At 52.2% G+C, this 27,781-nt stretch overlaps 1 protein-coding gene across 1 annotated transcript; it reads left to right on the top strand.

Moving 5' to 3' along the window:
- Nucleotides 1-432: 432 nt before the first annotated feature.
- On the top strand, nt 433-14,303 carry ERI1 (exoribonuclease 1). The gene is made up of 7 exons (XM_084266988.1): nt 433-525; nt 3,212-3,387; nt 6,418-6,628; nt 8,623-8,706; nt 9,278-9,387; nt 12,215-12,329; nt 13,963-14,303. The coding sequence occupies exons 1-7, from the start codon at nt 454-456 to the stop codon at nt 14,203-14,205; spliced, it is 1,011 nt and encodes a 336-aa protein (XP_084123114.1). The 5' UTR covers nt 433-453; the 3' UTR covers nt 14,206-14,303.
- Nucleotides 14,304-27,781: the final 13,478 nt, after the last annotated feature.

Raw genomic sequence — 27,781 nt, 5'->3', positions numbered from 1 at the left:
TGTGTCTCATCCCATGTGTGACTGCGGATCAGGGGACCTGGAGAACAGCATGAGGGAGCTTCCCTGGGCAGGGTGAGGATGGGGGACAGCAGCCTGGCTCGGGCAGCTGGGCTCCGGCCACCCACAGCCCCCGGGGGTCCCAGCCGTGCCCTTGGGATGCACCGCAACGCGGCCGGAGCTTCCAGAAAGCTGCTGGGGCCCGAACGCAGGAGCAAGCCCGCGCAGGGAGGCGGAAGGGCGGGGGCCGCAGGGCCGGGGCGGGCCGGGCGGGGCCGCCAGTGCCTCACGCCCGCGGCGACCCGTTACCCAGGGCGGGGCAGGCGGGAGGCGCGCGCCCAGCGCCCACCCCGCTCTGCGGCAGCCCGGAAGCGCCCGGCGAGGCGGTGGCGGCGCCTCCCCCCGCCCAGGGGCGGCCCCCGCGCTCTCCCCGCCCCGCGACGGGCCGCCGCCGACATGGAGGCGCCTGAGGAGGCCGGTCCGCGGGTTCTTCCCGGTGACGCGTCGCCGCCCGCTGCTCGTCCGCCGGTGAGTGCGCTGAGGCGGCGGGAAGCGCCAGGCGGCCCGGCCCGGCCCGGCCGGGGCCGGGGGATGCTTGGCCCGCCGGGCATAGAGCCGCCGCCGCGGCCCGCCGCCCTCCCCCGCGCATGCGCGGAGCCGGCGGGACCCGGTCGCCCGCTCACCTCGGGCCTCCTCCGGGCTTCCCGGGCCGAGAGCCGCGTTACCGCGGGGTCCCGCCGGCCTTTCCCCCGCCTGCTGAGCCCCGGCGGCTGCCGCGGCTGCGAGTAGCGGCGCGGGGGGCCGAACCCGCCTGGGGTCTGTCCCTCCTCGCTCGCCGGGGGGGCGCGTTCGGCGGGGCCCCGCGCCTCGGCCGCCTCACGGGCTGCGCGCCCGCGGGTCTCCCGCCTACCGCCCGCCCGTCGCGGGGAAGCGGCTCCTCCCACCCTGAGGCTGCTTCGGCCCCTCGGAGCTGCTTCTTGCCATGACTTCAGCCCCCCCGGGTGTTAGAAGGGCTTTTGGAACGTCAGGGAGGCCCAAAGGAAGGCGGAGGAGCCGAGTGGGTGCCGGTGTTGTGTTGCTCACGCACCCCCCCGCTGGAGTCCAGGGGGGTAGATAATGGCAGGACAAGGGGGAATGGACTAAAGCTAAAGGAGGGAAGGTTTAGATTAGATATTAGGGGGAAGTTTTTTACAGAAAGAGTGGTGAGGGGCTGGAAGGGGCTGCCCAGAGAGGGGGTGGGTGCCCCGTGTCTGGGGGTGTTCAAGGCCAGGTTGGCTGGGGCCCTGGGCAGCCTTGTGTAGCTCCAGGCCTGGAGGTTGGTGTCCCTGCCTGTGGCAGGGGGTTGGAGCTCTGTGCTCCTTGGGGTCCTTTCCAACCCAGACCATTCTATGATTCTATGACACGTTGGTTTTAGGGCTCTGCCTTCTCGTTCTGCCCCCCTCAAATGACCTCTGGGTTCCTCTTGTTAGAAATGCCAAAGGTCCTAAGAAAGGACTCGTGGTAGTCATACTAGTGAGGCAGTAATTTATTATATGTTCTTGCAAGAGTGGGTGACCTAGCAAAGTAGGCACACTCTGTCTGACTCTTGGTCAAAGTTTGTAGCATTTTTATATCATGTCCCCGTTCAAAACCCCTCCCCTCTTTCTCTATAGATTAATCACAGAACCACAGCGGTTGGAACGGACCTCGAGAGCCCATCGGGTCCAACCTCCTGCCAAAGCAGGGTCCCTAGGACAGGTCACACAGGTCGGTGTCCAGACGGGGCTGGAATCTCTCCAGAGAAGGAGACTCCACACCCCCTGGGCAGCCTGTCCCAGGGCTCCCTCACCCTCACTGTGTAAAAGTTCTTCCATATGTTGGTGTGGAACTCCCTGTGCTCTAATTTGCAGCCATCGCCCCTTGTCCTGTCTCCAGAGACACTGAAAAGGGGCTGGACAATTCCCCCTGCATCCCATGCTTAAGATATTTACGAACATTAATGAGGTCCCCCTTTAGTCTTCTCTTCTCAAGACTGAACAGCCCCAGCTCACTCAGCCTTTCCTCGCAGGGGAGATGCTCCAGGCCCTTCATCCCCTTCGTAGCCTCCGCTGGACTCTCTCCAGGAGACCCCTGGCTGTTTTGTCCCAGGGAGCCCAGCACTGGACACAACACTCCAGGTGGGGCCTGACCAGGGCAGAGCAGAGGGGAAGGATCCCTTCCTTTGACCTGCTGGCCACGTTTCTCCTGATGCCCCCCAGGATCCCATTGTCTCTCTTAGCCACCGAGGCACACTGCTGGCTCATGGCCACCCTGTCACCCACCAGGACCCCCAGGTCCTTCTCTGCAGAGCTCCTCTCCAGCAGGTTGTACCCCAGCCTGTACTGATACAAACGGTTGTTCCTTCCCAGGTGCAAGACTTTACACTTGCTTTTGTTGAACCTCATCTGGTTTCTCCCTGCCCAGCTCTCCAGCCTGTCCAGGTCTCTCTGGATGGCAGCACAGTGCTCCTGTGTGGCAGCCACTCCTCCCAGCAAAATTGACGGGCTCAGCCTAGGCTCCTTCACGTCTGTCAGGGTCCTGAGCTATCTTACAAAGCACCCAACTGTTGCATATCCCTTTTGTCTGGGCCCTTTGAAGTCACATTGGAACCTTCAGACGCTTGCCTTTCTCTTCACTGTCCAGGCAGCTGGGTAGTGGGGCTTAAATGGGACATGGGCCTCGGGTTGAAGGAAGTCAAAGCTCAATACAGGTTTCAGTTTGACTCATGCAGCAGCACCTTCCTATGGGCTGTTTCTGCTGAGATGGGACCTTAAAGCAATTCAAGACTAAGTGACATTCTAACCCCCCTTCCCCCATAAATCGCCTGATAACTTCAGCATTGCCAAAGCCTGTTTGTGGAGCTGGATTTCCTTAGGTTCCAACCCATGACCTCACCCACGATTTAACCACTTATCTCATTGTCCAGGATCATCTTTATCTTTCAGCAGAGCTATGTTTTCGAACTGAACACTTATTTGAGAGAGAGATTTTGCCATAATTCTTTTAACACAACCAACAGCAAAACTACATTAACGGTATTCCCCCTGTATTTTATGTGCTGTCCTCACTTCCCTCCAAAGGATTTCTGATGAGGCAGCCTGAGTCCTCTACTTTCCAAGTCAGTAAAAAATGCAACCACCCTTCTTCAGTTTGCAAAAGCAAGGTTTCTCAGCATTTTCCACCCTCCCTCCACTAGGCTGGGCAGCGCTGCGGGGCCAGCGATGGGAAGGCTACCGGGAAGAGCTCCGCCGCCGCTCCGAGTGACTTCAGCGACCCGGTGTACAAAGAGATCGCCATGACCAATGGCTGCATCAACAGGATGACCAGAGATGAGCTCAGAAGTAAGCTCGCCGAGTTCAAGCTTGACACCAGGTTAGGCTTGACTTGCACACCTGCTTGGCTCGAGAGCAGTAGAGCTGGAAGGGGTGGTTATTTTACAGGGTAAAACCACAGGGCAAAGCAAAAAGCAGATGCAACACCAAACACTCGGTTGTTTTCACAGGGCAGTCTTGATGCAGCTTTTGTTGTAGGATTAGATGCACATGATGGTGCTTAACATGCTGGCAGAGATGTGTTAGCACTGCTTGTATCAAAAATAGTGTGGCCAGCAGGTCTGGGGAGGGGATTGTGCCCCTGGACTGGGCGCTGGGGGGGCTGCACCTCGAGTGCTGGGTCCAGTTCTGGGCCCCTCACTCCCAGAAGGACCTGGAGGTCCTGGAGCTTGTCCAGAGAAGGGCAACCAGGGTGGGGAAGGGGCTGGAGGGCAGATCCTCTGAGGAGCAACTGAGGGAGCTGGGGGTGTTCAGCCTGGGTTGGACTCGACAAGCTCTGGAGGTCGCTTCCAACCCCTATGAGTCTGTGACGAGATGGTATATTCACCTGGTCACATTAGCTTCCTCCTGATGGAAGAGGACAGGGCTAGGTATATTGGAGGAGTGGTTCCTGCTCAATCAGAAATGATCTGTGAGAAGGCTGTCAGATTCTGCTGTGGACAGACAAATTTGGGATGTGGAGAAAGTGCTCAGCTGGGAAAAACAAAGTGTATTGTTTCTGCTGGCAGGTTAAGAGGGGTGGGGGGAGCAGTTAGCTAATTGGGGAGCAATTGCTCTGGAGGAAGAGGGGATTAGAAAGGTGAGGTGAAATCTGAAAGGAGACGTTTGGCTTCCTAGAGAAAGCTGTAGGAGGATGTTCAGAGGAAAACAGGATCAGCAATTTGTTTGAAAAGAATAAAAAAAAAAAAAATGTTCAGGTGGGAAATGCAACCTGTTACTTTCACCGCCTCTGTCTGCAGATGTTCTGGCTGCACCAGGCTTTGTAATTACTCCCTTGGTTAAAACCCTTTGGCTCCTCAGGAGGAGAAAAAAATATCATTACCTGGTGATATTCTTAGTGAACAGGTTACATTGGTACAGCTACTCAGCAGTTACTCTGATTTAACAATGAAAAGCAGCATTCAAATAGTAAATTCTATGTTTGTGGTTTCCTCCTAGGTTATTACTTTTGTGTTTGTGGGGTTTTATTCAGTTATAAATGCAGAAGGTTTTAATCTTTTCTTTAGCTAAGCTAGACTTTTTATCAACATGTTCAGTTAAGCTGCTCAGAATATGTCTGGCATGTAAGCAGGTAGAATCACCTGTAATGTAATGAATTAGCAGATTGCCAAACACCATCCTTTCCCTTGGGGTTGTTTTGGTAGAAGATCATAGAATCCCAGACTGGTCTGGGTTGGGAGGGATCCCAAGGAGCACAGAGCTCCAACCCCCTGCCACAGGCAGGGACACCAACCTCCAGGCCTGGAGCTACACAAGGTTGCCCAGGGCCCCAGCCAACCTGGCCTTGAACACCCCCAGACACGGGGCACCCACCCCGTCTCTGGGCAGCCCCTTCCAGCCCCTCACCACTCTCTCTGCAAAGAACTTCCCCCTAAGATCTCCTCTAACCCTCCCCTCCTCCAGCTTCACCCCATCCCCTTGTCCTGCCAGTCTCTGCCCTTGAACAAGCTGATTCCCCTCCTGTTCCTCTGCTCCCTTCAGGGATGGGAAGGGTGCAATGAGGTCCCCCCACAGCCTTCTCTTCTCCAGGCTGAACCAGCCCAGCTCCCTCAGCCTCTCTCCATAGGGGAGCTGATCCAGCCCTCTGAGTGTCTCCGTGGCTCCTCTGCCCCCTCTCCAACAGCCCCACATCTCTCTTGCACTGGGGGCCCCAGCTCTGGACACAGGACTCCAGCTGGGGCCTCACAGGGCAGAGCAGAGAGGGACAATCCCCTCCCTGTCCCTGCTGCCACCCCTCTGCTGATGGAGCCCAGGATCCCATCTCCCTTCCCAGCTGCAGAAGCCACTGCTGGCTCATGGGAAGTGTCTCCCCCACCAGAACCCCCAGGTCCTGCTCAGCAGGGCTGCTGCCCAGGAGCTTTTCTCCCAGGCTGTGTGTGCATCTGGGATTCCTCTGGTCCAAGTGCACAATGTCTTGTAGGTGTGATGAGGAAAAAGTAATTTCCCCTCCATCAGCTCCTATCTTGTTTCAGCTTGAGATGAACTGCTCATTAGATTTAGCTAAATTAATAAACCTGAGTGGAAAAAGGTTTCTCTCTGTGTTGTCAAATGCAGTTTCAGCAGGCTGATTCCTGTTTTTCTTTGTGGATCTTTTGGGCAATTCTTCTGGTGATACCACTTGCTACCAATAGCTCTTCAGGCTTCTGTGGGTTGGTTTGCAATGTGTCATTCCAGAAATAAACTCCCTCTGAGGACCCTGGTATGCCAGTTTGCCCAGCTCTGGTTTGGTCCCTAGCCGTTGGGTTGAAAAGACCCAGCAAGTCACTAATCATTTACCACTGTGAGTTGATGTGTGAGCCAGAAACCTCCTGAAAAGCAGGTTCTGGAGCAGGAAGCATTTCTGACAGCTGAAACCTTGAACATTTTGTGTTGCTTAAGCTCAATTTTAAATTGGAATGGAGAGAGACTTAAACCATGGGTGTGTTAGCTAGATTCTGAGCTGGATTGGGAGTTACCTGCACCACTGATGCAGAAAGCCTGGGGAGATAAGGTTGCTTCCAGGGCCAGAGGTCATCTAGCAGCTACATTTAGGAGGTCATCTAGGTCATCTACAAAGACCTGGGCTTTGCAAAGGCTTCAGCTGCTGAACTGGAGGTGCCTGGAGAGTGGCTGCACTTCCCAGTCTGTCCCCAAATACTGATTCTATCTACATGTTTTAGTTGTCAGGGCAGGGGGGATGGCAGCCTCTGGGTTGTCCCAGATAATATCAACTACGTGCTAACGCTGGATTCTGGCTTTGGAAGTGCTGCTGTTCAAAATGAGAGGAATAGATGCTGAATTTTGGGCTGGCTTCAGTTCTGCACCGGTGAAATAACTAACTGAGTGTGGCCACTGTCACTTCTGTCTTCAGAGGGGTGAAGGATGTGCTGAAAAAGAGACTGAAGAACTACTACAAGAAGCAGAAGCTGATGCAGAAGGAGCCCCTCAATGGAGACAGCTACTACGACTACATCTGCGTCGTGGACTTCGAAGCAACATGTGAGGAAGGGAACCCACCTGAATTCGTCCACGAAATAATTGAGTTCCCCATTGTCCTGCTGAACACACGTACCCTGGAAATAGTAAGTGCTCTAATTATGGTGTCAGTGTGCTGTTCCACAGTGGGACTTCTTTGCTTCAGAAAATCTAGATGACTTTTTAGGTAGGAAGCTAAAAATAGCTTTTTCTCTCCTTGTTTTTCTAAGACCTGTCAGCTGTGCCTCCTCTAAACAACCAGAGCTTGCTCTCTGTTCCTGGAGCATCTGTAGTAGGTCATGCACCTGCTCTTGACTCCCTCTGCTGATACACAGGACTTTCAGTTTCTCAGCTGTCCTCCCCAACTACACCCTGCTTCTTTCTCACTTTAAGATCTACAGAGCTGTTTCTAGGACTCGAGGTGCTCATTGTAAACAAGAATTAGCAAACCCTGTGGTTTTATGTGGGGCAGTCTAGGGGATCCCAATGGAGAGGGCTAGAAAGTGGAGCTGAGCAAACACTGGTTCTTGGTGGGCTAGGCTATTTCCTGCAATAGACAGCTGTGTAACCTAATTGTAAAGACTTAGTAGGCATTGGGCAGCCTGAAGTACAGGTTTCTTTTAGGAAAACCTCTGTGCTGTCTCACTGAACCTGAGTGACTCAGGGAAACAGAGGAATTGTGCCCCCCTCTGACTATGGGTTCCTTTATTGAGGGCTTCTGAGCAGAGGAGGATGTTCAGTAATCACTGTGGAGCTGCGTTGCAGTGTAGCTGCATCTGTGACTAACTGCTCTGTGCAGATCCAGTAGTAGGGAAGAGCATGGGGTTTTCTTTTTCCTCTATCCAGAAGGTTTTATATAGCAGCAGGGCTCTGGGGCTTTCTTTTTGCTGTGGAACTTGAATGTAGTCTTCACTCTTGACAGAATCACAGAATCTCTAGGTTGGAAAAGCCCTTTAAGCTCATTCAGTCGAACTGTACCCATCCTCTACTAACCCAGATCTCTCAGTACCTCATCTCCCCGGCTGTTAAACACACCCAGGGCTGGGGACTCAGCCCTCTCCCTGGGCAGCCTGTGCCACAGCCCCACAACTCTGCCAGGGAAGAACTTTTCCCTCCCAGCTGAGCTGACCCTGCCCTGGGGCAGCTTGAGCCCATTCCCCCTCGTCCCATCTCCTGTCCACTGGCTGAAGAGACCATCGCCCACCTCTCTGCACCCTCCTGGCAGGGCAGTGGAGGTGGGGAGAAGGTCTCCCCTCAGCCTCCTCTTCTCCAGGCTCAACACCCCCAGCTCCCTCAGCTGCTCCTCAGAGGATTTGCCCTCCAGCCCCTTCCCCAGCCTGGTTGCCCTTCTCTGGACACGCTCCAGCACCTCCAGGTCCTTCTTGGAGTGGGGGCCCAGCATTTTGCTTGTTTCTTGTACCACTTGGTTTCCCAGAGTGAGGTCACTGTGTTTCATCTCAGGCACCCAGAGGTGTGTGACTCGCGTGCAGCCTCTGAGACATGTGCCCTGTTGCCTTCCATTAGAGATGCCACCTACAGAGAGGCTGAGGGAGCTGGGCTGGTTCAGCCTGGAGAAGAGAAGGCTGTGGGGGGACCTCAGTGCAGCCTTCCCATCCCTGAAGGAAGCAGAGGAACAGGAGGGGAATCAGCTTGTTCAAGGGCAGAGACTGGCAGGACAAGGGGGCTGGAGTGAAGCTGCAGGAGGGAAGGGTTAGAGGAGATCTTAGGGGTAAATTCTTTGCAGAGAGAGTGGTGAGGGGCTGGAAGGGTCTGCCCAGAGAGGGGGTGGGTGCCCCGTGTCTGGGGGTGTTGAAGGCCAGGTTGGCTGGGGCCCTGGGCAGCCTTGTGTAGCTCCAGGCCTGGAGGTTGTTGGCCCTGCCTGTGGCAGGGGGTTGGAGCTCTGTGCTCCTTGGGGTCCCTCCCAACCCAGACCGGTCGGGGATTCTAAAACTCATCAGGCTTTTCTTGTGCCTCTCACTTCTCTTTTCCTTCCTGATGTTCTGCAATTCCTGAACACCTCAAGCTGGACACACGGCCCCTGGGCAAATCAAACTGCCACACAGCGTGCAGCTGCTGAGTGTTTGATTCTCTCTTGCTACAGGAAGACACCTTTCAGCAATATGTGAAGCCAGAGATCAATCCCAAGCTTTCCAACTTCTGCATCAACCTGACAGGAATCACCCAGGTACTTTGGACTTTGGTTTCTTCAGGAAAAAAATATGCAGAGATGGTGATGGGGGATATAAAAGCGGTGTTGATGGTTTCACACTGCTGATCTTTGATGGCAGATTTTCTTAATCCCCCCCCCCAATTAAATTGGTCATTTAGGTGTTTGTAAGGAGCTGTAGGGAAAAACATTCCTTTTGTAATCCATGTGTAGAAACTGTAGTAGACCAAAGCAGCTTTAGAACTGCATTGATTCCTCTTCTAAGATGTTTATTCTGAGGGATTTTAGGACAGCAATGGTTTTTGAGCAGGAGACCTGAACAGGAGCTTGGGAAACAAGCTCCAAGGCTTTAATCCAAGTTCAGCAGCTGAGTAACCTGTTACCTTTACAGATGTCATTTGAAGATTGGCTCTTTTAGTGGTGCTTTTGTGTTTCCAGTTTAGAAAATCTGCTTATTTTCCTGTGTAATCACCTTCTAAAGGTCTTTGTGAAGCTCAGTGATTCAGTGAGTGCCTACATACCCAGAGGATTCTTACACTTTGGGCTTTCCTAAAGGTGTGCCACACTTTTGTTCCTTTTTCCCCCTTAGGACATTGTTGATAAAGCTGATACCTTTCCTCACGTGCTGCGGAATGTGGTGGAGTGGATGAGGCAGCGGGAACTGGGAACCAAGTACAGCTATTCCATGCTGACAGATGGGTATGTCCCTGGGTGACCTTCAGCACCAGCTGAATCCATGAAGCACCGTTTGATCTTGGCACAAGTATCATTAAAGCTGGATCACACCACTACCATTTTATTATCCCAGACTCACCAGGTTGGAAAAGCCCTTTAAACTCATCAAGTCCAACCACTCCTGTCCTATGCTGACCCATATCTCTAACTACCTCATCTATCCCTTTTTTAAACATACCCAGGGAACGTGAAAATAGTTCTAACTTTTGGGAAAACCCAAAAAGCTGAACTAAACCACTTGAAATTAAGCTTATATCCATTAGATGGCACTGTTTTCCCTTTCTTTATGCAACGGGGTGATGCTGAGAGGGCTTTTTATCCTTCCTTGCTGTTGTAATTGTGCTCACACCTAGCTAGTGCAGCACCTAACAGGTGAAAATAAGGCTCTAAGGAACTCCCAAAACACCTCTGCTCTTCTGAATCCAAGGTTTCACAGGTCTGTGGTGCTTGTGTTGTATCCCCTGTTACTACACTCTGTAGATTTGGCTGGGAGCAGTATGAGATAAACACTGTTATAGGATAGAGAGAAATGGCTGGTGCAGGAAGCTCTGTTTGCTTTAGAAGCTCTGCAGGGTCCCACTTCTGGTAAGTGTTGAGGGATTGACTGGTTCTAGAGCTGACACCTGGATGTGCCCTCTCCCAAAGGCTGGGTGGAAAATCAAGTCCTGTAATAACTGTGGAGTGAACAGGTCTTGAGGTCTCACTATTGCTGTGATGCATTGTTGTGATCTTAGCGTTGCTATACAATTAAAGTTTGAGCCTTATCACAGATTTACAAGGTTGGGAAAGACCTTTAAGATCAAGTCCAACCGTCCCTGTCCAGTGTCCATATCTCTAAGTATCTGATCTACCCTTTTTTTGACCCCACCCAGGGCTGGGGACTCAGCCCCCTCCCTGGGCAGCCTGTGCCACAGCCCCACAACCCTGCCAGGGAAGAACGTTTCCCTCCCAGCTGAGCTGACCCTGCCCTGGGGCAGCTTGAGCCCATTCCCCCTCGTCCCATCTCCTGTCCCCTGGCTGAAGAGACCATCGCCCACCTCTCTGCACCCTCCTGGCAGGGCAGTGGAGGTGGGGAGAAGGTCTCTCCTCAGCCTCCTCCAGGCTAAATCTCAAGTAGCACTGCCCAGGGAGTTTCACTGTAGGTGATAGGTGCCTTTTAGCTGTGAAACATTACTATTCTGTGAACATTTCTGTGGTCCTCCCTCTTGCAGTGAGAGATTTCAGTAGCACAGAGAGGTTTTTAACATTAGCCATGCTGAGGTGAATGATGCACTCCCATGCTGTTTGCCTGGGGTGAGTCTTTGCTGCACTGGATTAAACAGCAGCCCTGTGCTGCTCTGTTACAAGGACAGAGAGATAGACCTCGAAACAAAACTGGGGTGTGTGGTTCAGGAATAAAGACCAGGGGGATCTTCCTATGAATTCCCAACACTTCTGCCAAGTAGAACACAGATAAACTCTAGTCTGAGTGGCTTGAAAAATAATGTATCATAGTAGATGAATGGCTACATAATGAAAACTTTTTAAGTAATCCAACTTAATCATTTATTAGTTGCTGTGAGACTTTTTCTCAAAATTCCTGAGGATTTGGACAATGACTTTTCTCTTTTCTGATGATGAACCATAGCACCAGGATGTGGTTGTGAACAGTGAAGCCATTTCAAAGCTGCCATGCAAAGCTTGAGGTGTATGATTCAGATCTGCATACACCTTAAAAATGAGTTAAATTAATGTCATTCTGACTCAGCATTTACCACAGTTCCTTATGTTAATTCAGCTATTTGACTAATTTGTTTAAATCTATGATTAGGGTTCTATCTTTGGAAGCAACGGTGAATTAAAGAAGAAAATGCTAAAGCAAAACCAAGTGCAGGACTGGTTTTATTGCCCATCCTAGATTGGGTTGGGAATCCCTCTTCAGGGGAATGCCCTCAGTGAAATTCCTCAAGGGAAATAGGTGCAGTGAAACTCCTGTCATAGAGGTGACATGTAGATGGCTGTGAGAGAGGGGATAAAAGGCTGTGTTCTAGCTTGAAGCCTACAGACTTGTTGGGGTGGTTCCAACCTTCAGGAAGGCAGGACAGAAGTATGTAGGGATATAGTTTCTTCATCCATAAAGGTCTGGTTGTCCTAAAACCATGTGCAGCCTTTCAGTAACCTGTGTTAAGCAGAGAGGTGCACGAGGACCCCAGTGATAGGAGGATTTAAGGTGTCACTCGTTTCTCTGTGGGCTGTAGAATCACAGAGTCATCGAATTGTCTTGGTTGGAAGGGACCCTTTGGATCATCGAGTCCAACCATCACCCCAACCTGCCCACCCACCACTAACCCATGTCACTCAGCACCACGTCTACCCAGCTTTTGGGATGGAGACCCCACCGCTTCCCTGGGCAGCCCGTCCAGTGCCTGACAACCCTCTCTGGGAAGAACTTTTCAGCTTTTTCAGCTGGGAGGGAAAAGTTCTTCCCTGGCAGAGTTGTGGGGCTGTGGCACAGGCTGCCCAGGGAGGGGGCTGAGTCCCCAGCCCCGGGTGTGTTTAACAGCCGGGGAGATGAGGTACTGAGAGATCTGGGTCAGCACAGGACAGGGATGTTTGGACTCCAGGGGCTTAAAGGGCTTTTCCAACCTGGTGAGCCTGTGACTGTAGCAGAAGGGCTACAGGACTTCTCTTCCTATTGACCACCAAGGAAAAAGAGCCCTTCATGCTACAGTTGTACAATATGTAGGCTGCAAAACGTGTAGATTAATATATTACTGACATTTCTTCTCTTTTTCTTCTTTTGCCTTTTAAGATCTTGGGATATGAGTAAATTCCTGAACATCCAGTGCCGTGTCAGCCGCATCAAGTACCCATCCTTTGCCAAAAAGTGGATCAATATTCGCAAATTATATGGGAACTTCTACAAGGTTTGTACAGACTCTTCTTCTTCTTCCAGGAAAACTTTGGTTTACAAGTCTAGGACATCCTGTTTTCCTTGTCCTCTTTCCTTGTACTTAAATCAGGCCGCAGGTAACTGGTTTTCAAATGCCCATATCTCACTTTATGAATGGAAGGTCTTATAATCAGCTGCTGTATTTTGATTTGAATCTTGTAATAAAGAATCAAAGCTCAGAAGGGTGATGGGATCCTGGGCTCCATCAGCAGAGGGGTGGCAGCAGGGACAGGGAGGGGATTGTCCCTCTCTGCTCTGCCCTGTGAGGCCCCAGCTGGAGTCCTGTGTCCAGAGCTGGGGCCCCCAGTGCAAGAGAGATGTGGGGCTGTTGGAGAGGGGGCAGAGGAGCCACGGAGATGCTCAGAGGGCTGGAGCAGCTCCCCTACGGAGAGAGGCTGAGGGAGCTGGGCTGGTTCAGCCTGGAGAAGAGAAGGCTGTGGGGGGACCTCAGTGCAGCCTTCCCATCCCTGAAGGGAGCAGAGGAGCAGGAGGGGAATCAGCTTGTTCAAGGGCAGAGACTGGCAGGACAAGGGGGATGGAGTGAAGCTGGAGGAGGGAAGGGTTAGAGGAGATCTTAGGGGGAAGTTGTTTGCAGAGAGAGTGGTGAGGGGCTGGAAGGGGCTGCCCAGAGAGGGGGTGGGTGCCCCGTCCCTGGGGGTGTTCAAGGCCAGGTTGGCTGGGGCCCTGGGCAGCCTTGTGTAGCTCCAGGCCTGGAGGTTGGTGTCCCTGCCTGTGTCAGGGGGTTGGAGCTCTGTGCTCCTTGGGGTCCCTCCCAACCCAGACCAGTCTGGGATTCGATGATTCTATGTAAACATGGACAACTGATATAGCACTTTGTGTGGGTAAATCAGTTAAGTTTCCTTCTCTGCTCATGCTGTTGGTCATCCATGTAATCATGGACAGCTGAAGGTGTTGCTGATCTGTTCCTGGGCTGTTTGGCAGCATCCAGAAGCTTGATGTCAGTGAGAAGCAAGGAGTCTGGGAGTTCTTAAATTCCTTAGCATTTAAAAGGAAAAACCCAAAGTCTGAGTCCTTCTGCAACACCTCTTTGGGTGGTAACTCCTCTTTATTAATACAGCTTGTTAAACCTAGTTAGGCCATGGCTAGGCAGCAATGGAGTTCCTAGTGCTGGCACATCTTGAGCTGGTGCTGGTGGTGGTGAGAGGCTCTTGGCGTCCTCCTGAGTCTAGACAACCTCCTGTTGAGTGTGTCTCCTGTGTAAAAATGAGTCTCTGTCTCACGAAAGGGCTTTGAAGTGGAATTGTTAGTGATCTGACAGAACCCAACATGAAAGCAGGATGTGAGTGGAGTAGATGTGGAGTCTGCATGTGTTTCTGCCTCTGATCACAGAATCCCAAGGTTGGAAAAGCCCTTTGAGCCCATGGAGTCCAACCGTCCCTGTCCTGTGCTGACCCAGATCTCTCAGTACCTCATCTCCCCGGCTGTTAAACACACCCAGGGCTGGGGACTCAGCCCCCTCCCTGGGCAGCCTGTGCCACAGCCCCACAACTCTTTCAGTAAAAAATTGACTCTTTCTGTATAAAATGGAGTAAAAAGCACTCAGGGTGGAACCTAATCCTGGACTGTGGTTCCCTTTTCTCCATCAGGTCCCTAGGAACCAGACCAAGCTGACAATCATGCTTGAGAAGCTGGGCATGAACTACGACGGGCGGCCTCACAGCGGACTGGACGACTCTAAAAACATTGCCAGGATAGCTGTGAGGATGCTGCAGGACGGCTGTGACCTGCGGGTCAACGAGAGGATGCACGCCGGGCAGCTGATGACAGTCTCCTCCTCAGCACCCTTGGAGGGGGCCCCTGCTCCACAGATGCCCCGTTACAGAAACTAGCACTGGGTTCTGCTTTGGGGACAGTTGGATTACCCCTAAAGACTCTTCAGAGCTTTCTAACCAGCCACATCTGCCATGCAGACCCTGAAAGCACCTTAACTGCTTGTCTCTGGTCCAATAAAGAGGAGTGTGGAAGCTCTTTGCAGCCTGTGTTGCAGCATATATATATATATTTTATATATATATATTTATACTGATAATTTTTTGGGTTTCTTTGCTACTTTTCTAGCAGTGAGGTTGATTTGTGGAATCCTGGCAAAACTGTTAAGCCTTGAATTTAATTTAAACACCCTCAAAGAGCGAATGAGCCTCTGTGCTGCTGTTCAACCCCAGCCCCTGGGTATTATTTATTCACTGTGCCATACTCCAGTGATACTGAGGCATCTGGTTATTCATTGCACACAAAGAAGATGTTGCTGGAAGAACCAAAACAGCAAGTGGTTGGGCTGGCCCTTCCTGATAAGGCACTGAGGGCTCCTGCTGGTAACTCCTTTTTCTTGTGCAAAATCTAGGAGAAATGGGAGCACATTCTTCAGTTCCAGAGCAGTAGGGAAATAGCATGTTTGGTGGCTTTTATCTTGAAGGGGTATGTTTCTCTGCTTCCCCATCAGTTGAAGAAGGAAGCTCTTGAAGAGCTGCATATTGAATAAAAAGAAGTCCACTGATGCAGTAAGACAGTAGTAATCTTTAATTTTAAAAGTTAAAAAGCAATCTTTTTTTAATCTAAAGACAGCAGATTTTTCAGGTTTTCCCTTTGAGGATCATATGATCATATCTCCCATCCCTGCTAGACTCAGAATGTCATGTTTGGACACAGCCAGTTGTCTGGCCTTAAAAATTAATAAAAATGAGCAAAGTAAAAGAAAAAAAGGTTCAAAATGTTCCAGATTGTCAAAAATTGGTGCTGTGTGGTCAGGATGTAAAACAGCACAAGAAGCTTCTAGTTCCCAATTAAAGATACACTCAATTAATACTGGTACCTTCCAGTACCTCTGCCACCCATATATCTATGCCTTAATCTCCCAACATTTTAGACTAATATAACACTATTAGTAAAGATCAGATCTAATTATTAACAACTTGTGTTTTCTTCCCAGGCCCCAGATCAGATGATATTGAAAAGAGGCCAAAGACTTTCTTTCCCTCTGTCTGTTCCCTCTGAGCTGTTACAACCCAAACACTGATGGGATAGAACAGCCTGCTCTCCAAAGCTCCATGGTAGGTTTTGTTTCTCAAAAAAAAAAAGGAGTTAGTTTGGACTCCCTGTCTTATAATTTATTCTTTCTAACACTTTACATTCAGAAAACAAAACAACCACAATAAAGCTGTGTTGAGAGCATTCACCTCTTGGCTAATCCAGCTCCTCCCAGCTCCCCCTTTGCTTTTCTGACTGTTAAAGTGGATGGGTGGCAATGTAAAAACTCTAAATTCATGGGGAGAGAGAGAAGCATTAGTTAATTCTCTAATTGGAAGGATGCAGTTTTCTTTGTGGAGCCACAACTGCTCTGAGGTGGTGTTAATTTTGCTCTGAAAGTAAATCCTTGCTCTACTCTTAGAGTTCTGTTGAACTTCAGTTCCCTGTAGCAATACTGGATTTATTTTCCCCAGGGTAAAATCCAAACCTCTGATACCTTTTAACTCCTTCTCAGGCCCTGTTTTGTACAGACTGTTAATGATATATTTGCTTTTCACTAGAGCAACCCTAGTGTCCTCTTCTCTGAAGAACCAGGGTAATTTACCTTATTTTTTTGGCCTCCCAGCTCCTGCCATGCAGGTTTCTATGATCAAATTGAGCTCAGCAGATCCCCCCCCACACACACACCCCCAGGGATGCTGGCAGGATCATAGACTTTGTCACCAGCCTTTTATTTACAGGTCTTTTACCCAAGCTCCCAGACCAATGAAAAACTTGATTTGTTGCAGGTTTCCTAAGCAAAGGGCTGTTGGAATTTTACATCATTTCTTTTTTAAAGTACAGAGTTGTTTATTTTTGTGAAATAACTTCAATAAGGTATTTTGAGATAAGGGTTAAATATTAATAATTGGGGTTCTTTCCTGTTTACTGCTCAAGTAGTGTTGTGGGTTTTAATCCATGAGTTGCAGAGATTGATAGAATCATTCCAGATACTATTTTATCTGAGTTGGATCCAGGTCAAGCTCTGAGCTCTTAACTTTTCTCACAGGACTGCGACTTTGAGATGAAGTAAATTGTATCAATGTTTGCCAGCTTACTTGGAATGTAAATGAGCTTATTAAAATCAGTTGGTATTTATGGACATGTCAGGCACTGGATTCACTCTCTAAAGCATGAGATGGCTTCAGCAGTCTGGGTGGAGGCACGGTGTGCTGTGTGAGTTGGACTCTTTGGTGGACTAGGTGGCATAAATCTCACCAACTAGAGGGATTTGTTCTGGATGCTGAAGGGGAAGGATGCACTTGAGGAGAAAAATTACATCCTATGGTGATTTTAGTAGTGACACTTGGGTTCAGCCAATGGTTTTATAGAATGTGTGAGGTTGGAAGGGACCTTTAGAGGTCATCTAGTCCCACACTGCAGTGAGCAGGGACATCTTCACTAGAGCAGGTCTCTCAGAGCCACATCAAGCTTCTGATTGATCTTGTGTGTCATAGAATCATAGAATCCCAGACTGGTCTGGGTTGGGAGGGATCCCAGGGAGCACAGAGCTCCAACCCCCTGCCACAGGCAGGGACACCAACCTCCAGGCCTGGAGCTACACAAGGTTGCCCAGGGCTCCAGCCAACCTGGCCTTGAACACCCCCAGACACAGGGCACCCACCCCCTCTCTGGGCAGCCCCTTCCAGCCCCTCACCACTCTCTCTGCAAAGAACTTCCCCCTAAGATCTCCTCTAACCCTTCCCTCCTCCAGCTTCACTCCATCCCCCTTGTCCTGCCAGTCTCTGCCCTTGAACAAGCTGATTCCCCTCCTGTTCCTCTGCTCCCTTCAGGGATGGGAAGGCTGCAATGAGGTCCCCCCCAGCCTTCTCTTCTCCAGGCTGAACCAGCCCAGCTCCCTCAGCCTCTCTCCGTAGGGGAGCTGCTCCAGCCCTCTGAGCATCTCCGTGGCTCCTCTGCCCCCTCTCCAACAGTGTCCATCCAGAGGAGTGTGCTGGGTGCATCTCTGCTGTGATGAACATTAATTAGAGGAGTCATCCCACCCTAGAAGAACTCATTGTTCTCAGCCTTGTAAGAAAGAATCTCCTTTCTTACCCAGAAGAACCCCATGCAGATGTTGTCCTGCTGATATGGTGAGAGGCCTCATTTTGTTGCTGTTTTAATTGCAGGAGCCATACTTGAGCAATTCCACCACTACCACAGGCAGGCTTTGTAAAACATGAGTGAACTTTAAGTGAGGCTTAAAGCAGACAGGTTTCAACATGGGCTCTTTCAGGTTGGTTACTTAATAAGGATTTATAGAAATGTGAGAGAGATTCATGGAATCTTGGGGCAGTATTGGGAGGGGGAGGAGGGGAGTGTTCCTTGGGCACGTTAAAGAGCAATAACCTCCCTGACTCAACACTTGCTGCATGGGGAAGAGGAGAGCACAGCAGTTTGTAGCCTCCCATCAATCTGCCCATGAATTATGACTGCAGGGGTGAGTCTCAGCTGGTCAGTTGTCCCTAAAACTGCTGCTGTTTGGGCTTATCCTATAATAAGGTAATTAATTTTGTGTAGCAAGGTTGTTGTATCCCTACTGTGTTGGATATTAATGTTGCAATGAGAAGGGGGCTGTTCCAACCAGTGGAAATAAGTAAAAAACCCAAAATTTCTGTACTCATTGAGGTTCTCCTGCCCTTGGAGAGCTCTTGGAGCTTCCACTGCTCTTCAGAGGCCTTGCAGAAGCAGCATGTTTGCAGCACTGTCAGGTCAGTTTAGGGGGGAGAAGGTCTCCCCTCAGCCTCCTCTTCTCCAGGCTCAACACCCCCAGCTCCCTCAGCTGCTCCTCAGAGGATTTGCCCTCCAGCCCCTTCCCCAGCCTGGTTGCCCTTCTCTGGACACAATCCAGCACCTCCAGGTCCTTCTTGGAGTCAGGGGCCCAGAACTGGACCCCGCACTCGAGGTGCAGCCTCCCCAGTGCCCAGCCCAGGGGCACAATCCCCTCCCCAGACCTGCTGGCCACGCTGGCTCTGACACAAGCCAGGATGCCCTTGGCCTTCTTGGCCACCCGGGCACACTGCTGGCTCCTGTTCAGTCACCCAGCACCCCCAGGTCCTTCTCCCCAGCAGCTCTCCAGCCGCTCTGCCCCAGCCTGTAGCCCTGCTTGGGGTTGTTGTGTCCCATGTGCAGCACTCTGCCCTTGGCCCTGTTGAACCTCTTCCCGTTGGGAGTAACGCTCTTGCCCCGGTAGAGCCCTGAGAGGTGATTCTGACCTCCTGCTCCTCTGTTTATGTTCCCTGTGTCAGTGATGTTGATTTTCGCAGCGCACACGTAGCCCGGGGGGCCTCTGCGAGCCAGAGATGTCCCAATACTCGGGAATTGCTCCATCCCCCTTGTGTTCAGCTGTGGGGTTGGTGTACAGGTCCCGTGCTGCAGCCTGGCCGTGAGGGTGACACACCTTCTCACACAGCTACGTGCTCAGCAGAACACCCTGCGTGGGGCCTGGCTGCTGTTCAGCTCTGACAAGGTCTCCTTGCTGTGTTCCTTAATTTCCTAACGTCCCATAGCTGGGATGGATGAGTTGTTAAATACTGAGTGGTGTGAGAGAGCTCTATATCCAGCTTAGTGATGGATGGGGCAGTGTGAGACTCAGGAGCCTCCCGTTCTCACCTGAAAACACTGGAATGTTTGTCATTGGTTTCCAGTGGTGGACATCTATGGATTTAGATGACAGGCCTCCCTGACAGGCCTTTAAACTAGTTAGGAAGGGGGAGGGGATATAGTGAGACTTGCTAGGGTAGAGCAAGTAGCCTCTAGCTGTATACTAGATTTGAAGGATGAAGAGGGTGAAATTCAACGAGATAGAGAAGGGCTTGGAGATGCTGAAATTCTACAAGATTGTAGGGAAATACCTCTGAAGTGTCCCATAGGAACTTCTGGGGACTCCTCAGAGGAGGTAGTGTTGCTGACCCCCTTCCAGAACATTCTAACGTCTCTCTAGGAGGCAGTGAAGGAAAACTTCAGTTTCCTCCCGGAGGTTTGAGGCCAGCAGGGACAGGGAGGGGATTGTCCCTCTCTGCTCTGCCCTGTGAGGCCCCAGCTGGAGTCCTGTGTCCAGAGCTGGGGCCCCCAGTGCAAGAGAGATGTGGGGCTGTTGGAGAGGGGTCAGAGGAGCCTTTTTCAAGCCCAACACAAGTTTTCCATGCTTGAAGTAATAGAATCATTGAATCCCAGACTGGTCTGGGTTGGGAGGGACCCCAAGGAGCACAGAGCTCCGACCCCCTGCCACAGGCAGGGACACCAACCTCCAGGTCTGGAGCTACACAAGGCTGCCCAGGGCCCCAGCCAACCTGGCCTTGGACACCCCCAGGGACAGAGCACCCAGCCCCTCTCTGGGCAGCCTGCTCACTCTCAGAACCTCTCAGCATGCTTCTGGTGATGCTCATCCGACCTCACTCCCATCCCTGGATGAACCAAAAAGCATCCTTGATATTCTGGAGCTACAGACCTTTTCTCCTCAGGGGTGATTTCTCTGGCCAAGCTGCACCTGGATGACAGGAGCAGGGTAGATGATTCCTTTCCCTCTGTTTGGTGGTTATAGGGTTGTATCAGAAGCATGGTGTCCACTTTGAGGACCTCCAGAAGATGTCAACACACTGGACTGAACCAGGCAGTAATTATATGTGAACAGGCCTGAAAAATAATAAGTTGGCAGGAAACCACATTGCTGAGAGGTGGGGCGGGAGCGGTTCTTGGACAGGGTGGTGTCTGGTACTACCTGGTGTACGTGTGATGGCCAGGGACGTGCCTTTCTCCTGAGCCCTGACTGCAGGGGAGAGGCAGGGTGTGGGGAAACAGAGCTGCTCCTGCCTTCTACTCCAGGTGCTCCTGAGCTCCTGACACCCAGGGAAACGTCACGTCGGCAGGGAGGGACTGAAGGCGCTCTGAGAGAGGCAGGGCTGAGGGAAAGGTCAAGGAGACATGGAGCACCTCAGGGTTTTCCTTCGTGCTTGTATCCAGCCGCTTTTTGAGGTGTCCAGGGTGACCCATCAAGGAGTCACAGACCTGTAGGTGTTGGAAGGGCCCTCCAGAGCCCATGGGGTCCAACCCCTGCCAAAGCAGGGTCCCTAGGACAGGTCAGGGCTGGAATCTCTCCAGAGAAGGAGACTCCACACCCCCTGGGCAGACTGTCCCAGGGCTCCCTCACCCTCACCGGGAAGAAGTTCTTCCCCACATTGGGGCAGAACTTCCCGGGCTCCAACTTGAGGCCATCGGCCCTTGTCCTGTCCCCACAGACCCTGAGAAGAGGCTGCCCATGTGCCCCTGTGTGCCACCCTTCAGCTATTGATCCCCATTGATCAGATCCCCTCTCAGGCTGCTTCTCTCCAGGCTGAACAGCCCCAGCTCACTCAGCCTTTCCTCGCAGGGGAGATGCTCCAGGCCCTTCATCCCCTTCGTAGCCTCCGCTGGACTCTCTCCAGGAGACCCCTGGCTGTTTTGTCCCAGGGAGCCCAGCACTGGACACAACAGTGAGAAGCACTGATGGCTTCCAAGTCATGGCCAGTGCTAGTAGCTGGTCCTCCAGAACAAGCAGGAGAGTTACTTGAGATGCTCAGGCCACTTTGAGCCTTTCCAGAGGCTCCTACAAAAGCACCAGAGGTTTCTCAAGTTGCTTTATTCTTTCTTTCTTCCCCAGCCTGAGGATTTTTCCCTAAACTCTCCCCTGTTTGATACCACAGGTTCCAGCTTTGTGGCCAACTGAAACAGAGAACTCTTGCTTTATTAATATGCAGCAAGTATTTTGATCTCTAGCAAGGAAAAGGAAACAAAAGACCAAAGTGGTGGCTCCCATACGCGTTCCAGCTTTCAGGTATCCAGAGTCCCTTGAGAGGGACGACGTTTGCAGAGCCATTGTGTTCCTGCTGGTTTGCTTTGTAGGAAGCAGCTGAGGGTGAGGGTCCTCACTGTATGTCCTCACAAGTCAAACATCTCAACATGTCCCTGGGGTGATGAGGGTCTCACCTGGAGAAAGGTTGTTGCATTCTCAGGTGTCCTTTTTAACTGGAGCACAACATTGGGCAGGTGAGCAGCAAGCACAACGTGCAGCAGGAGATGAAAACCTGTTTCGGTAGGGGAGTGGACTCGATGGGCTCTGGAGGGCCCTTCCAACCCCTTCAAGTCTGGGATTCTGTGAAAACTGATGATGTATCTTGAGGAAACAGGTCCCAGTGGGTGCTCGTGCTGCTGTGGGTGTTTTCACAGGGGTTGCCCAGCACCTAACCCAGCTCCAGTAGTTTATTTGCTCCCTACTTAAGGACCGTGCTCCACAGAAAACAACATCCAAGAAGGAAGCTTTGATCTTCCAGGGCCTGTTTCTTTGTTTCAGGGCCTGTCTGTTTGTCCAGCACTAAGTCCTTTCTTCAGAACTTCTTTTCTTGGTGTTGTCACACAATGCTGTAGGGCTCTAGATATTTTCAAACACTTTTGAGAGCCGCCCTCTCCTTGAGAAGGGCCTTCCCTAGATCTCAGGACCCAGCAGCTGCAGGGAAGCTCTCACCGTCACAGGTCCTGGATCAAGTTGTGTGGAGTGTGATGTTTGTAGAAGAGGGCCACAAAAATGATCTAAGGGCATCGCTCCTGTGAAGCCAGGCTGGGAGAGCTGGGCTGGTTCAGCCTGGGGAAGAGAAGGCTCCAGGGGGACCTTATAGCCCCTTCCAGCCCCTGAAAGGTGCCTGTAGGAAGCTGGGAAGAACTGTTCCTGAGGGCATGGAGTGATGGGACGAGGGGGGATGGGTTTGAACTGGAAAAGAGAGGTTTAGGTTGGGTATTAGGAAGAAGTTCTTCCCTCTGAGGGTGGTGGGACACTGGCCCAGGGTGCCCCATCCCTGGAGACATTCAGGGTCAGGCTGGATGTGGCTCTGAGCAACCTGCTCTAGTGAAGATGTCCCTGCTCACTGCAAGGTGGGGCTGGATGGGCTTTGAAGGTCCCTTCCAACCTCACACCTCCTATGATTCACACTACTGGTACATTCCACCTTGAATTTTGCTTTGGAGGAGAAGTGGGGGGTTTTCCTGCTCCAGCAGCCTCCTGATGCCAGTCATCTTCTTCCCACAGCCTTCTGACCTTCTGAGCTGCAGTATCTGACCAAGGCTGACAGAACACAGATGCCTTATTCATCCATCCTCCTCCTATCTCAGCATCTTCGGTTGACAAACTACCCCGCACCCGATGTCCCCGCACTGCTGGAGGGAGACGGGATGGAGAGCTGAGCATGACTGACCACGCTGCGTGCTGCTCTGCCAGGTATCAACTCTTCTCCCCTATGGAGAGAGGCTGAGGGAGCTGGGCTGGTTCAGCCTGGAGAAACGAAGGCTGTGGGGGGACCTCATTGCAGCCTTCCCATCCCTGAAGGGAGCAGAGGAACAGGAGGGGAATCAGCTTGTTCAAGGGCAGAGACTGGCAGGACAAGGGGGATGGAGTGAAGCTGGAGGAGGGAAGGGTTAGAGGAGATCTTAGGGGGAAGCTCTTTGCAGAGAGAGTGGTGAGGGGCTGGAAGGGGCTGCCCAGAGAGGGGGTGGGTGCCCCGTGTCTGGGGGTGTTGAAGGCCAGGTTGGCTGGGGCCCTGGGCAGCCTTGTGTAGCTCCAGGCCTGGAGGTTGGTGTCCCTGCCTGTGGCAGGGGGTTGGAGGTCTGTGCTCCTTGGGGTCCCTTCCCACCCAGACCAGTCTGGGGTTCTGTGATAACTCACAGGAGGCAGTGCTTCTGCAGAAGCAGCGACTGGGAGTGGGTTTTCTCATTTATTACCCAAACACTGGCCCCATTCCCATGTTTACATACTTCTCCCTCTCCTAAAGCTCACAGAAAGCCACACAGGGACCCAATTAAACACGGCCTGCTGCCTTTCCCTCTTCTGCACAGCAATGGTGGTTTATTGAAGTCAATGTAGTACCCTCATTAGCCAAAAAAGAGAAGAGATGTCAGACAGACCTCAGCTAGCTTCTGACTGTTCCACTTAATGACTTTGGGGGCTGATTTTGTCCCCTTCAGCTTGTGCTGGCTGGGAAAGGAACGGGTTTGAATGGAGGGGGAGACATTTCCCAGCCATTTTTGCCTCTCCTGAGGCCACCAGCTCTCTGTGCTCTGGTTTCCCAGTGTTTTGGATAGCAACTGTTCCTATGGTTTTTGCTAGGGGAGGCTGAACTGAGAAGCATCCTATTTTTAAACCGCCTTTAGGAACGCGGGAGGGCAGGAGGTGGCATGAGGTTTGATTCCCTATATGGAAGATGGTGAGGTTCTCGCTGTCAGATGACTTCCCAGGGAAAATTCCTTGCCTGAAATCCTTGCCAACAGGCCTAAACCCTGGGAATCATCACCAAAACATCCACCACGGCCTCCATCTCCTGTGGATGCCTTTGCAGCATTCCTCTGCCGTCACGTTCGGGTCCATCAGCATGGACTGGGCTGGCTGCCTGTCTGCCTGCAAGAGCAAACCCAGCCACGCAGTGCTGGGCCTTGGAGCTTCAGAGGGCAGATCTTTCCAGTCAGACTGCTCCTCTGTGGTCTTGGGCAGGAGTCCAAGCTTCCTGCTTCTCCATCTCCTATCCGGCCTTGGCTCTGCCTGCGTTCAGCTCTGCATGCGGCTGCGCCGGGGCTTTCTGCCTCCTTCCCTTTCCTGACCCCTCAATCTGCTTCTTTCATCCCAAGACCCTCAGTCTGACTTGTGAGGCTGTTGCTGGCTGTAGGAGCGTTGGCTCCACCACCCCAAGGCCCAGCACTGTGTATCCTCTCACATCATCTCACATCACCATCCCGACTTCACCGACTCGCTACAGAGAGATGCTGGTTCTTCCTCACCTCTTGGGAACCCTCCCCTTGACCTTCCAAGCAGGGAGAAGGAGGGCTGTCCTCCCTCCATCTCCTCCTGGGAGAAACCAGGGAAATTTGGGATTCACACCCAGGTGGAGGACAGGTATCTGGGAGTTCACAGGAAGGGTTAACTTGCAGCAGTTGGATGAGACAGGACTGCTCTCACCAGAGGAAAAGTTTGGGGCCAGAAGCAGTCAGAACCCTGCCTGGATGAGGGGGGAGCAGCCTCAGGGCCTGGCAGAGAACTTTTCCAGGCAGCAGGGCCAAGGCCCACTGGGATTTCAAGGTCTCCATCCCAACTTTGAAGTCCAGTTTAGACCGCTCAGCCAATGCTGTGAGTCAAGGGAAGCCCCAGGCTCCCAACACAGTACTCACAGAGTAATTTTTTCCATTCTAATCCTTCTTTTTTTGGTTAAAAGTGTCCCTGAAGAGGCAACACGAGGCCCGAGTTTCGGTGGGTGGAAAGCCACGGCTCTGCCTTACGCAGGCACCGCTCCCTGCGAGGCTCCAAGCCTCTCCCACAGCAATCCAAACACCCTTGTAGGGAGGGGGTTTGCTTGTCCCAGGAAAACAATGGGGTTTTCTTCTTTTTTCACCCCAAACCAGGCTGGAGGGTCAAGGTGAACATGAATTGGGGCTCAGGGGATAGTTTAGGTTGGGTTTCTCCAGCTCTTTCAATTGTTAAACACTTGCTGGTTGGCCTTTTAAAAATGTTATGGTTTTCCTCTTACACCAAGAGGTTGCTTGCCTGGGCTTTTCCCATGAAAAGCTTGGGCCTAAGCAACTTCATGGGGAGAAGTTTAACTGGTTCCAGCAAAATCCCAGCTGATTCGGCTGCCTGGTGCTTAACCTCCTACAAGTAACTTCCAGAAAGCTTTGTCTCTCTTTTGGGGTGTTTCTCATGGGCCTTCTGATGGGACTTGCCTATGCTTTCCTACATTAATGTTGCAGCAAAGGGGGTTTGGCTCAGCCATGAGGTTATTTTACAGATCTCTTCATAGCTGATAGGACTTGGAGCTGCTGCTGGCTGGCTGCTGGTCAGGGAGTGACCTGTGTTTTTCTCCTCCTTTCCTCAGGGGAAGCTGTTGGGTGGATGAGACATGTGCATCTTGCCTCACCTTGAGGAATCCCCATCCGTGGTTGCTGCTGTGGTTTGGGCAGGGCAGTGACCTCTCACCAATTCCTCACCCTATGGTGGAGCAGGGTGGCCGTGGTGAGGTTGGGGAGCCCTGCTCCTCTTCCTCAGGCCCACGAGAGCGCATGGTGCTAATAGAAGAGGTGAAGAGGCCTCTCACCACCATTTCCTGCAGCCTCAGTCTCTCATCATTCCCATTTCCACCTGCCTTTCTGGCCTTGGGGCTCCTTCTCCAGGTCCCTCCCTCCTCCCCCAGCCCAAAGGCGCACCCTCTCACCAGTCCAGCTGCTTTCCTGCTGGTTGTGTACTGGAATTTGAAGGAGGGGACAGCAAAGCCACAGAGGAGGAACAGGGTGAGGTTTCTCCACCTTTCCCTATCAACCTTCTCCGGGCTGGCTCTCCCCACATCTCCCAGTCTCTCCCAGACCTCACTCTCCATCTAGGGGGTGGTATTTAGCTGTGCCCCGAGGTGTCTGCCCTGTGCAGAGCACCTTGTCTCAGCGGGGTGGACAGTGTAGATGGAGGAACCCCCAAAGCCGTCCCTGCTCCCTCCACACACATGCCTGGGGCCTGCTGCCCTTGGATGAAGAGACTTGACAGCCACAGGGAGCGAGTGGTGGTGGAAGCTGTCCTGGGAGATGGCTCCCACATGGGCAGTTGGGCATTCCCTGGGGGCTACCCCATGAAGAGCCAGAGGCTGGCCTCAAGAGCTGTTCCCCAATCTCCAGGAGGCTCTGTGGACTCCCCTGAGCAGATCTGTTTGGTCTTGAAGGCAGCCTGGCTGCTAGCAGATACGTTCTGCTCTTGTTTAACTGCTGTGCTCTGCTCTTCAGCTGCACACCAAACGCTTCTCCAAGCGTCTTCTTCCTGTTCCTGGTCATACTAAAACCAGGCAAGAAGGGTATTTTGGGAAGTCCTGTGAAATCACTTCAATTCCTGGTACCACGAGGAAATAGGGAGCTGCTTTTGCTGCTGTGAAACAGGAACCGGTTGTCGTTTGCAGCAGAGCAAATGCTGCTGGGAAGGAGCAGACTGATCTGGGAAGGAACAGGCTGTGATGTGGGATGGAGCTGCCTGTGATCTGGGAAGGAGCAGGCTGTGATCTGGGAAGGAGTAGGCTGTGATCTGGGGAGGAGCAGGCTGTGATCTGGGAAGGAGCAGACTCTGATCTGGGAAGGAGCAGGCTGTGATCTGGGAAGGAGCAGACTCTGATCTGGGAAGGAGTAGGCTGTGATCTGGGGAGGAGCAGGCTGTGATGTGGGATGGAGCTGCCTGTGATCTGGGAAGGAGCAGGCTGTGATCTGGGAAGGAGTAGGCTGTGATCTGGGGAGGAGCAGGCTGTGATCTGGGAAGGAGCAGACTCTGATCTGGGAAGGAGCAGGCTGTGATCTGGGAAGGAGCAGACTCTGATCTGGGAAGGAGCAGGCTGTGATCTGGGAAGGAACAGGCTGTGATCTGGGAAGGAGCTGGCTGTGATTTGGGAAGGAGCTGATCTGGGAAGGAGTTGGCAGGAGAAGGGGGTGCTCGGGCTTTGCAGATGGGGGGGGTTGTGTTGGGTAGAATGCACCAGAGCTCCGTGGGGTTGGATAGCAGAGTGGAACCCAAGTTGCCTTGGAAATATGAGGAAGCTGGCCAGGAAACAAGGAGAGGAAAGTCCTTGATGGGGCTACAAATAAATGTATATAAACACTCATATATAAACATTTATATATACATATATCAATATTCTGGGGAGAAATCACCCAGGTCTGCAGCCCTAAGGGGAGGGAGTTACACGATGGTGAGCGGCTGCCGGGGATGGACAGGCAGTGGCAGCCAAATGTGCTGTGTCCACCCAGCCTGAGACCTGCGTGCTGCAGGGGGAAGCCCAGCTTGCTGGATTTGCTCCTCCTGGCTGCACAGCCGAGCTGCCCAGGACCAGGACAGGCAGCCCTTGCCCAGAGCAGCTGCTTTCAGTCTGTGTCTACGTACTGCAGCTCTGCTAAGTGAGGATTAAGGAGGATGATGCCTGTGGCAGGGGATGGGCACAGCACTGAGTGAGAGTCTTCTGTAGAAAGGAGACCCATTCCCGGAGTTCCTGAGGATCTGCAGATGCCTGAAGTTCCCAAGAACTTCCCAAGGCATCAGGATATTCAGTGTGGAAAGTGATTAACCCTTGACCCGTGGATTGACAAAACCTCACCACAAGGCCCCGTGACACGTGGCCTGCAGGTTACACCTCAGCTGTTATCAAACAGCCCTGTCTTGATCTCTCTCTGTGATACTCTTGCAAAGGAGATTATTCTCCTTCAAGCCAGTTATCAGACAAGAAGCCAGGCCCCTGAGCAGCATGGTTGTCATGTTTGTCACTCCATGGCGTGGCTTGCTGCACAGCCTGCATGGGCAGGAGGAGCAGGATCCAGGTGCTCGGGTACCACCTGGCTGCAGGCATCTCAGGAGAAACCTGGGGCATGGCTTGG

Source organism: Gallinula chloropus (genome assembly GCF_964237585.1).
Source record: "Gallinula chloropus genome assembly, chromosome: 7".
Lineage (NCBI taxonomy): Eukaryota > Metazoa > Chordata > Aves > Gruiformes > Rallidae > Gallinula > Gallinula chloropus.
The sequence above is the reverse complement of the archived record's forward strand: the minus strand, read 5'-3'. Positions and strand labels throughout refer to the sequence as shown.

What these genes read in the sequence shown, in the direction of transcription:
- ERI1 (XM_084266988.1), top strand. Translation starts at nt 454, where the DNA reads ATGGAGGCGCCTGAGGAGGCCGGTCCGCGGGTTCTTCCCGGTGACGCG. An exon ending in ACCTGACAGGAATCACCCAG is followed by an intron (nt 8,707 to 9,277) that starts GTACTTTGGACT and finishes TTTCCCCCTTAG; the next exon opens with GACATTGTTGATAAAGCTGA. An exon ending in TATATGGGAACTTCTACAAG is followed by an intron (nt 12,330 to 13,962) that starts GTTTGTACAGAC and finishes TTTCTCCATCAG; the next exon opens with GTCCCTAGGAACCAGACCAA.